This window comes from Pangasianodon hypophthalmus, chromosome 2 (assembly GCF_027358585.1).
Source record: "Pangasianodon hypophthalmus isolate fPanHyp1 chromosome 2, fPanHyp1.pri, whole genome shotgun sequence".
NCBI lineage: Eukaryota > Metazoa > Chordata > Actinopteri > Siluriformes > Pangasiidae > Pangasianodon > Pangasianodon hypophthalmus.
In genome coordinates this window covers 3,427,306-3,437,500 of record NC_069711.1, presented here as the reverse complement: position 1 = coordinate 3,437,500, position 10,195 = coordinate 3,427,306, and the positions used below count along the sequence as shown (strand labels likewise).

Below are 10,195 nucleotides of genomic sequence, written 5' to 3'. Positions count from 1 at the left end.
GCCCGGCAGGCGTTTGCACAGAAGGACAAAGCCAAAACCGGGATGATCTCCGCTCTGGACTTCAGTGACATCATGTCCACCATCAGACACCACATGCTGACCACTTTCGTTGAGGAAAATCTGGTCTCAGTAAGTGTGTGTGTGTGTATGTGTGAATGTGTGTTTTTAGGGCTGTTCTCTGTAATCTGGGTCAATCCACTGAAAGTTTTTACAAGAACCAAACACTAAAAAAAACTAAACTCATTGTCACGACCCAGGAGACTTACAGTGCCTTTTTTTTTTTTTGCCTGTAGCGATTTTTATGCTTGTATGAAAAAGTGGCCCATTTGACACACACACTGTTACCATAACAACGCTCTAACTAGACTAGCTTGGTCTTCAGATTAGATTAAATTGATCAGTAATGCAGATGAATTAAGGATTGGTGTAACTGCTTGTGCGCCTTCACTGTACACAAAACAACACACGGTATTTATTTGCTGCGTTACAACTTCGGAATATTGACAGCGGAATATTTTCCATTCAACGTGTCGTATATTTCATCTTTACATACGTAGTGATGTTTGTAATATTAATTTGTAGGCGTGAGACGATACACTAAAGCCACAGGCTTCACGCGACGATGTCGACACAAATAAAATTGCGTTTATTTTGTAATGACAACAAATCAAACCACTGCACTGCATCAGTAAGATTGTAGATTGTATTGTAAGAACAGTAGGTCAGGATTTATAATAAGAGGTGTAATTAATGTTTAATTTTTTTCACTCTCCTAAATGTATTTCATGGCAACGTTATTAATACGGAAGGATTGTTTGATGGTAGATTGTGCCGTCAGTGATTAGGGTAAATAATAAATTCGTGTCCTCACCGCTCCTTGCCATGATTTGTTGTGCTGAAGAAGTGTTAATAACGTTGCGATACGATTATAAACCTTAGGAATGAAGGCGCTGAAATCCCAAATGCACTGAAACGTCACTTAATGTTCTTGTACAAAGTCGTTCCTGTATGTCAGAGCAACATGTTCATAGATTTGTGTGTTTACTCTTAATATCATTGTCTTTGTACATCCATAAGCTGATAGTGATGCAAGATACAGAGAATTATTTTTCATGTATATAGAGAATTGTACGTATTTGTGTGCATACGTTTGCTTTAAACGATTCTTATTGTGCCGTTATTTGCCGTCTCCAGGCAGCAGGTAGCGGGACGTCTCACATGGTCAGCTTCTCCTACTTCAACGCCTTCAACTCGCTCCTCAACAACATGGAACTGATCCGCAAAATCTACAGCACGCTCGCCGGCAGCCGCAAAGACACACTCGTCACTAAAGGTACAGGAGCGGAATAAAGGTTTTGTCTATAAGCATCATTCGAGTCTGCTCCTTTATAAAATGACTTTTGGGGGTAAGAGGCGCTGATGATAATCAGTGTGTGTTGAGGGTGATGGTGTATGTTGGGGTTTCGGTGTGAACTAGCCTGAGCATTCTTTAATTCTCTCTCTCTCTCTCTCTCTCTCTCTCTCTCTCTCTGTCTGTCTATCTATAGAGGAGTTTGTCCATGCTGCAAACAAGTTTGGTCAGATCACTCCTATGGAGATTGATATCCTGTATCAGCTCGCTGGCCTCCACTCCCAAACTGGGTAATATATCCGTTTAACTGTGTGTGTGTGTGTGTGTGTGTGTGTGTGTGTGTGTATGTATATATATATATATATATATATATATATATATATATATATATATATATATATATATATATATATATATATATATATATATATATATCTTGCAATAGATTTGGATCGTTTCTACATTTCTGGCTTTACTTTGTATTTTTTATTTATTTATTTTTTTGCCCCCAGCTAAAACAGAGGCTCTGGCACTGTTGTGGGAACGGGCCATAGACATCTCATCATGTGCTTCACTTGTGTTTCCCCTCCCTAGGCGTCTGAACCTGGCTGATATCGATCGGATAGCTCCTCTGGAGGAGGGCGCGTTGCCTTATCACCTAGCGGAGGCGCAGAGACAGGTGGGCTTACCTTACCGTGTGATCGGACCGTCCTGAGCGTGCACACGTTTGTCCAAATCGCTCCACGTGGCTTCGTTATTAAACCTCCTACTACACATCATCACTGTCTATAGATGAACTTCTTTACAGTGTGTATGCTTGTATGCATGTGTCTGTGTAATGTGCACTGTTATTTTATTTTATTTTTTTCTTTCAAATCTGGTAATATGGACAGACACGTTTATCAGTTCTGTCTCCGTCTACCTGCCTGTCTCTTTCAGATGCACGGCGATACGTCTCGTCCCGTGTGGCTCCAAGTTGCCGAGTCGGCGTATCGCTTCACTTTGGGCTCTATTGCTGGAGGTGAAAGATTACACACACACACACTCACACACACACAACATTCAGCTCGTATATAAACACACACGCAGTGAAAGACGTCCAGAGTCAGTTTGAGTTTATATTCTTGGAAAGATTGTCTTAATGGTTCATTATGTTATGTGGAATAATTTAGAGTATCACACCCCTCCCACCACTATCAGTACCACCAGTAGTAATAGTAGTTGTTGTTTGTTTTTATTTATTTATTTTTTTATAAATACCCCACCCCTGAATCTTACACATGCTGATGTAAGGTGAATAATATGAGCTTTCGCCCGTGTGTAGCGACGGGAGCGACAGCGGTGTACCCTATAGACCTGGTGAAGACGCGGATGCAGAACCAGCGCTCCACCGGCTCCTTTGTAGGAGAGCTCATGTACAAGAACAGCTTCGACTGCGCCAAGAAAGTCCTGCGTTACGAGGGCTTCTTCGGCTTCTACAGAGGTAACACGCTGTCTGTGTGTGTTTGTGGGTGTGTGTGTGTGAAAGTTCAGTCCTTAAAAGGACATTACACTCTGCACAAAGTTGTACTGTGAACAGAACTCGACTTGTTTCCTCTTTCAGTGTGGTGTGTGCTGAAGTTCAATTCTATCAGCCAGCTGAAAACCTGATCATATGAAATCACCCCTTGTCCTTTCTTTACACTTCTTTAACTTGATATTGTTCTTAAGCATTAAATACCGGTTGCAAAAACATAATAACTGGAATCCCAGAGACGGACAGTACCAGGAAGCTGTCGTATCTGAAAAATGCCACTAATTCAACTTTGCTAATATGGAAAGAGTTGGTTAATCTGTTCCTGTGCCTCATTTTGTGTGTGTGTGTGTGTTTGTGTGTGTGTGTGTGTGTGTGTGTCCATCTTCTTCAGGTCTCGTTCCCCAGCTCATTGGTGTGGCTCCAGAGAAAGCTATCAAACTCACTGTAAGTGCTTTTCCTGTTTCCATCGAACTTTCAAACCTTCCAGTTTGTGTACAACCTTACACTTCCTATTTTTACTGTCATTTTTTTTTTGGACTGTACAACACTTTGTCTTCTAGAAAGTGCTTTTATTTATACAAAGTGATGTATATGACAGTCTCTGCATTAACGTAATTAACGCTGCAATCCGTTGTACTCAGAAAGCTCCAAGTTGATTTTTTTTCCGAGTCCGATTTAAAAGCGTTCCAGTGCTTCAGTTCGGAAAAGTGTGACTGCCATGGAGCAAGGACATATTTTTATGCCTAGTCTCTGAAATGGATAAATATATTAAGAAGAGCTCTATGAATTATTTCTATGTGATTAATGAAGAGAAATGACAAATTTAGATGAACTGTCTTGTTTGTCTTTTCTCATTAAAATGTCCTGTTACAGTGGTCTTATCGTGTTAATAAATCTGGGATGAAATCAACAGAATTATGTTATAAATCTAAACTTGGAAAGATGTTAAAATGCCATTTCACAATAGAAGAGCTACATAGAAAAAACAGGTAAAATGAAGGTTTTTTTTTTTTTTTTTTAAGTTCAGAGTACGATGGATTGCAGTATAAGCACTAAACTAGACTGTGCCAGTAGGGGGGCACCGAAGCACCACTCTAGAGACAGTATACACACTACAGCAAATATAAACACCTGCTACATTCATGTGACTAAACAAAGAAGTCAGATACAGGAATCTTTGTATTTGTAAAAGTATTTGGTAAGTATTTTTGTCCTTTAGTGAGTTTAACCTTTTTTTGATCTTACAGATGAACGACTTTGTGAGGGACAAATTCTCTGACAGAGATGGGTCGGTCCCTCTGCCTGCTGAGATTCTGGCTGGTGGATGTGTGAGTATCAGGACGTGAGGGTGTGCAAATATACGCTCCTCTCTACGGTATACCTCAGTGTTTAGTCACACGTGAAAGTCTCGTCCCTTCATTGTTTTCAGTGGGAGGTTAGTAAGATAGGCAGCATGTTTCCCTGACGTTTGGAGATAGTCCTCGCTGCTGAACCAAAAGTCCCGAGGGGTGGAGCAGGACCTGGACCTGATCCAACTCCCCCATAAGCCTAACCCACACAATGCAGCTTATCATGAAACAACACACTTATCACACTTATCCAGCATGAAACACGAGTTGGCATGAGTTGTTTCCACTCTCTGATCTTGTGGCTTGACTCCGCCCAGGTAGGAGGAGCTAGTTCAGGTCTGACTCCGCTAGTAGGTCTTATTACTCCATTAGTAGGTCTTATGACCATAACTAGTTTGTACACCGTATCTATGCTAGGAAGTCTTCAACTTACAAATCCCTGGAAGTGCTACGTCTCCGACACATCTTTTTTTAAAAGTTGTGTGGTTTTTTTTTTATGCTTGTTGTCTTTATGCTTGTTGTCTGCATATTAAATTGTTTGCTTCTGGTATGAGACAGTAGAAAAAGAGCACTTCCTGAAGTGTCTTTGTACTGACTGGATTTTTTTTTCTTTTCCTGGGGTTATTTCTCCTTTTATAGCAAGTGAAAGACGCTATAAGCTTTCCAAAGTTGGAAGATGACCGAAATGATAGATTCAGACAGGGACATCAATCCCAGAGATACTCTAGTAATAATTCATTAGTTACTCCACTCTTCCATGTAAAACCATTAGGTCCAAATAGAGCCATAGTGAATATTTTCTTCACGGCTTTTCATGCGTAATATTGCTGGTGGACGTCTGCAGTAATAATAATCGATCTGATGAGGTGAATACGCCATGTGAATTGGCCTTGAGGCACTTGAGAACCGGCTTCCTCAGGATAGTTTACAAAATGGCGCCATCCGAGGCGCAGGAGCCGTGTTGAGAGCTGTCCATGGTGCTGAAATAACGGCGCTCAGGTGCACTGGTACACTTGCCGTAACATCAGCACACATTTACACCTTGGAGCTTAAATGCTTTTTACATTTGCTTTACATTTCACACAAACCATGAGAGGATATTATTTTCCTGACCATAGAAAATTACAAGGCAACATAATTTCATTATAAACTTATATACTCTTATTTATTTTTTTTTTTATTCTTGTCAATGATGTCTTAGCTGATACAGATTCTATATGTTGTGCCATTTTGAATTTGATTCCAACTGGCTTCATATTTACCATTTCTGCCATATTCAGCCATAGAAACATATTTTCTTGCTTTGTTTGTTTACTTCAAAGAGTCACGTAATGTTAAAAAATGTGTTAAAAAAAAAAAATTGTCTACAAATGACATGCATCAAGCGACTCATAGTAAGTACAAAATAATGTTTTGATATTTTAGAAATTAACCGTGTTATTCCCGCACCCATAGGCTGGTGCCTCTCAGGTGATTTTCACCAATCCCCTTGAGATCGTGAAGATCCGTCTCCAGGTCGCCGGTGAAATCACCACGGGCCCCAGAGTGAGCGCGCTCAGCGTGATCCGAGACCTCGGCTTCTTCGGTCTCTACAAGGTAACGCACACCCAGCAAATCTCAGCACGATAGCGTCCAAAGGTCAAACGTTTCAATTTAGAAACACTCTTATTACTTATCATTTTGATTTGCATGTCTCTCTGATTTACGTGTCTGATTACTGATTTAATTGTGTGTGTGTTTGTGTGTGTGTAGGGTGCAAAGGCTTGTTTCCTGCGTGATATTCCCTTTTCTGCAATCTACTTCCCTGTGTACGCTCACACTAAATCGTCGTTCGCTGATGAGGAAGGAAGACTCGGCCCGCTGCAGCTGCTCACCGCCGGAGCCATCGCAGGTAAACACTCCACCTGTCACTCATTCACCTTTTTACATCACGATATTTCATTTTAAGTTGTCAAAGTGCAAAATGTTATGAGGAGTGTATCAGGCCTTATCATTGGTCTGACCTAGAACTCTAAAATATAACGTAAAAGCATATGTTCATATGTAAGAATTCTCAAAGCTGATTGCTCAGAAAACATGGACATGCCTCTAACATTGCTTCCTGAATATTCTCGGCTCTTCGGCTTGAACAGGAGTCCCGGCTGCCTCACTGGTCACCCCGGCTGATGTCATCAAAACGCGACTGCAGGTGGCGGCTCGTGCAGGTCAGACCACCTACACCGGCGTTATCGACTGCTTCCGCAAGATCCTGAGAGAGGAGGGCTTCAGAGCTTTCTGGAAAGGAGCTGGAGGTAAAACACCAGCACCACACACCCACACACACCTGGGTAGCGGGGACACCCTGAGGTGAAACCTGCATTTGTATTTACTATAGACCTGTCTGTAGTTACTTACTACTAATAATAAGTGGTAAAGAATTAAAACATAGGCTTAAGGATATCAATGAGAGCTGGAGATTGACACTAACTGACTGAACCACTGTGATGTAGCAGTATACAAGTACAATTTTAATCATATTTAGGCAAATCAAACAATGTCACAAAGCAGCTTTCTAGAAATCCGGATGTAGATGTAGATTTGATGAGCACAAAGTACAAATCTACAGTATCCAGGTGAGAAAGTGCTCCACACTAAACAGCAACACTTGTTTATAATCCCGTGCTTTCTCTCTCTCTCTCTCTCTCTCTTTTTTTTTTCCGGCTAGCTCGTGTTTTCCGTTCATCGCCTCAGTTCGCTGTGACCCTGTTGACCTACGAGCTCCTGCAGAGATGGTTCTACGTCGACTTCGGTGGACAGTAAGTACTGAGATTATGCGTCTTTGTTCATCTTCTTAGTCTCGAATCAGTAAAGAAAGACAAAACATGCTGCTTTAATAAGAGTCACAATTCACACATTATCGCACACAATTCACACATTTAGACTACATCCTACTGCTTCACAGGAAGTTCAGGTAAAATATCGACGGTGCAATACGAGCACTCTGAGATGTGAGATGTGACTCTTTAATAAGCCTGAAGCGAATCCCAGTCTGACTTTCATGCAAAGTATTTGAGATCACCGAACTGAGTACTTGGAAGAATACTGATCAACGTATGAACAATAACTGATTATAGCTTGTTCTCTAGCAGATTCTTTGTTGCAGCAAATGCATGTATGTAAATTATTTAGCTGAAAGTAGCTCATCACAAACGGAGACTAGCTACAGAGCGACAGAAGTGGATCATTTACAAACAATTTCGCAGGTTTCGAATTTTATTTACTAATAACATTGCTTGTTTTTTTTTTTTAATAAAGTCGATGATGAAAGCAGAATGTTTAAAGACAGAGAGTGTTCACGCTCCCAGAGTCAAAAGTGGTAACGTGAAGCGGCCACTACAGAACAAAACCACGACGGTCTTATTCATAGCCACGAATAATCCGAGGAATTTCACGTATCTGGACTCTTCCAAAAAAGCATCATTTTCACCAGTGTGGAATATGACCTCTGACCTCTCTTCTGTCCCCACAGCCGTCCGTCCGGTTCGGAGCCGACGCCGAAGTCCCGTATCTCCGAGCTCCCCCCGGTGAACGCCGAGCACGTCGGAGGTTACCGGCTTGCCGCCGCCACGTTCGCCGGCGTCGAGAGCAAATTCGGACTCCACCTGCCCAAATTCAAATCGTCCGGCGTGGTCAGCATCCAGCCCGCTAAAGAGGCGGCGTCTTAAGCAGGCCACGCCCACTCCGGTCCCATCGTCCAGCGGCTGTGTGCGTGTGTGTCCATCATCCAGCCTGCTTCGCTCCTGTTTTTAGTTTCAGTCTGTTGTCGTTGTCGTCGTCGTGGTGTGGTGGCGGGAGATGGTGGGTTTTATTTACCGATAGGAGTTCATCAGTGCCTCCTCTGTTTCGACTGAATGGTTCAGTTAATGCGTTATAATGAGCTGCGTGAGCTTTTTTTTTTTTTGTTTGTTTTTTTTTGTTTTGTTTTTTTGTTTTTTTTAAATCTGGCTGTTTAAGCCAGGACGTTTTCCCCGTAAATTACAGAGCAAACTCAGGTGACTTGGGACAGTTGTGTTTGCCAGATTTTCTTGAATTCCTTCTCACATCTTATTGATGAAAATGACTTCTGCGTATATACAGATATACTTCTACATCGGTTACTGGTTGCTTTGGGAAGGTTTTCGAGAGAATTGGAAGCTTTTAAACCATCGATTTTGAGAAAGTGAGTCCAGTCTGGCAACCCTGTCGATCGTTTTTAAACGTAAGGTTATGGTATGAATGTAAGGTATGAATGTAAACCTGTGACGCGTCCTCGATCGCCGGCTGATAAATCAGCAGTGTAGTTCTTCCGAATAATAAAATCCAGTCTAATTAAAAGATTGAAATGACACTTTTTTTTTTTTTTTTTGCGTCAACTAATTGGACCTCAACACTGCAGTGCTTTTTCCTGTCAGCTTCTTCTCGCTGTGTTACATTCCTTACCTGCTACTGTTACAATAAATATACCTCCTCTTACTAAATACGAGACCAATAGAGCACCGCGCTGGCTGTTACTGATCGAATACTATTTTAGTATAGGAGTATAGGAGACGTTTGGAAAGGGTACACGAGGACGTATGTTTGTTATTTTTTTTCCTAGCTAATAATGAGCCTAAGATGCAACTAATGTTCTCACTAAGTGATGTGACTTTGCACAAAAAAAAAAATCACTCCATCACTTTCTTTTAGGGCACAAATAAACCAAACACAGCAGTGGACCAGATCAGAAAATCTACTCGAACGCCGATTTCAGTCTAAAGGTCTAATAATGCAGGTTGATGGTTACGCCACATCAGCGTGGCGCTAAATTTAAAGACGTAGCTTGGACCCGAATGTGAATGTCAATCAGCCACGATGTATTCAGCGTGTCACGTTTGTGCGTCTGATGTAGATGATAAGTAGATAGCGGACATCCGTCTCACCCCGAAATCTGCCCAAGTCGTCCTGGAGTTGCTTGGGATGATATTGTTTAGCTTAAAGTTGAACGATATTATTCTGTGCAGAACTTCCGCATGTCCACTACGATGCCTGAAAGGGGAAACTGGTGTACATTTTATTATTATTATTTTATTTTATTTTTTTCCGACAGAACCCCGTCCTTAAATTCTTAAATGTAACTGAACGAATTGAGCCACGTTGACAGGCAGCTATCATGTACAGCTCTAACGACATTTCACGCCGTCGCCGTGCACCGTTCTTCTTCACGATCCTGTTAGGAATCATTTCACAGCCTTAGCGTTTCAGTATCACTAAAGTGACGATTCAAATCTTACAATTACGCACAAATAAAACTAGTTTTATGATCGCGTTTCTTCTCCTGTCCCACTTGACCTGAGGTTCCCGTGCTCGTGTGTATATGCTGCATCTAATCCTCTCTCTCTCATTATTATTATTGTTATTATTTTGCTGGCGTTTAGGAAGCTGCTCCTCCTCCTCGTCCTCCTCCTCCTCCTGTGTTACTAAAGCATGCTCTCTGTAGAGCCCCGCCTCTTCCTGTCCGCACCCTTCCCCCCTCCCCCCCCCTTCCCCCCCAATAATGCTTTGCGTAGCTTGCACAGGCCCTGTACATAGTTGTACATCTCTTTTGCACAGAGGAGCGCGGTGCAGTCGTCTTCATCTCGGCCTCACACTGACGCGTGTACAGAGGTTCCCCAACTCCTCTCACTGATCAAAATCAGACGAGAGGCACAAAAAAAAAAAAAAAAAAATTACATCAAATATAAGACGGAATAATCGACCTGATAATGTGTAGGAGATAATTTAAATGCATTTCATTCTTGTATTGTATTTTATGGAAATAAATCATGAACGGTTAAAATTTTATATCAAGACTGAGCTTTATTTCAATCCATCTTAACGAATTTTTAATTCAGTTGCAGTTTATTCTGGATAATCGAGAACGCAGCCGCTCTCAGATATCCTCCTTTTCATCCGATTTAAAGGTTTTAAAGGTTAGAGAGTAGA

The 10,195-nt window shown here is 41.6% G+C and overlaps 1 protein-coding gene across 1 annotated transcript in view; it reads left to right on the top strand.

Annotated features, from left to right (window-relative positions):
• Positions 1 to 10,054, top strand: part of slc25a12 (solute carrier family 25 member 12) — a 21,429-nt gene extending 11,375 nt beyond the window's left edge. Inside the window, exons 6-18 of the mRNA XM_053231962.1 lie at positions 1 to 129; positions 1,195 to 1,333; positions 1,548 to 1,641; positions 1,946 to 2,030; positions 2,291 to 2,372; positions 2,676 to 2,834; positions 3,259 to 3,311; positions 4,115 to 4,195; positions 5,672 to 5,812; positions 5,969 to 6,107; positions 6,349 to 6,507; positions 6,921 to 7,011; positions 7,725 to 10,054. The exon at positions 1 to 129 is cut by the window's left edge and continues 18 nt beyond it. Of these exons, the coding sequence (XP_053087937.1) occupies positions 1 to 129; positions 1,195 to 1,333; positions 1,548 to 1,641; positions 1,946 to 2,030; positions 2,291 to 2,372; positions 2,676 to 2,834; positions 3,259 to 3,311; positions 4,115 to 4,195; positions 5,672 to 5,812; positions 5,969 to 6,107; positions 6,349 to 6,507; positions 6,921 to 7,011; positions 7,725 to 7,920 (1,548 nt within the window). The 3' untranslated portion in view covers positions 7,921 to 10,054. The remainder of the gene's footprint in view (positions 130 to 1,194; positions 1,334 to 1,547; positions 1,642 to 1,945; positions 2,031 to 2,290; positions 2,373 to 2,675; positions 2,835 to 3,258; positions 3,312 to 4,114; positions 4,196 to 5,671; positions 5,813 to 5,968; positions 6,108 to 6,348; positions 6,508 to 6,920; positions 7,012 to 7,724) is intronic.
• The last annotated feature ends 141 nt before the right edge of the window (positions 10,055 to 10,195 follow it).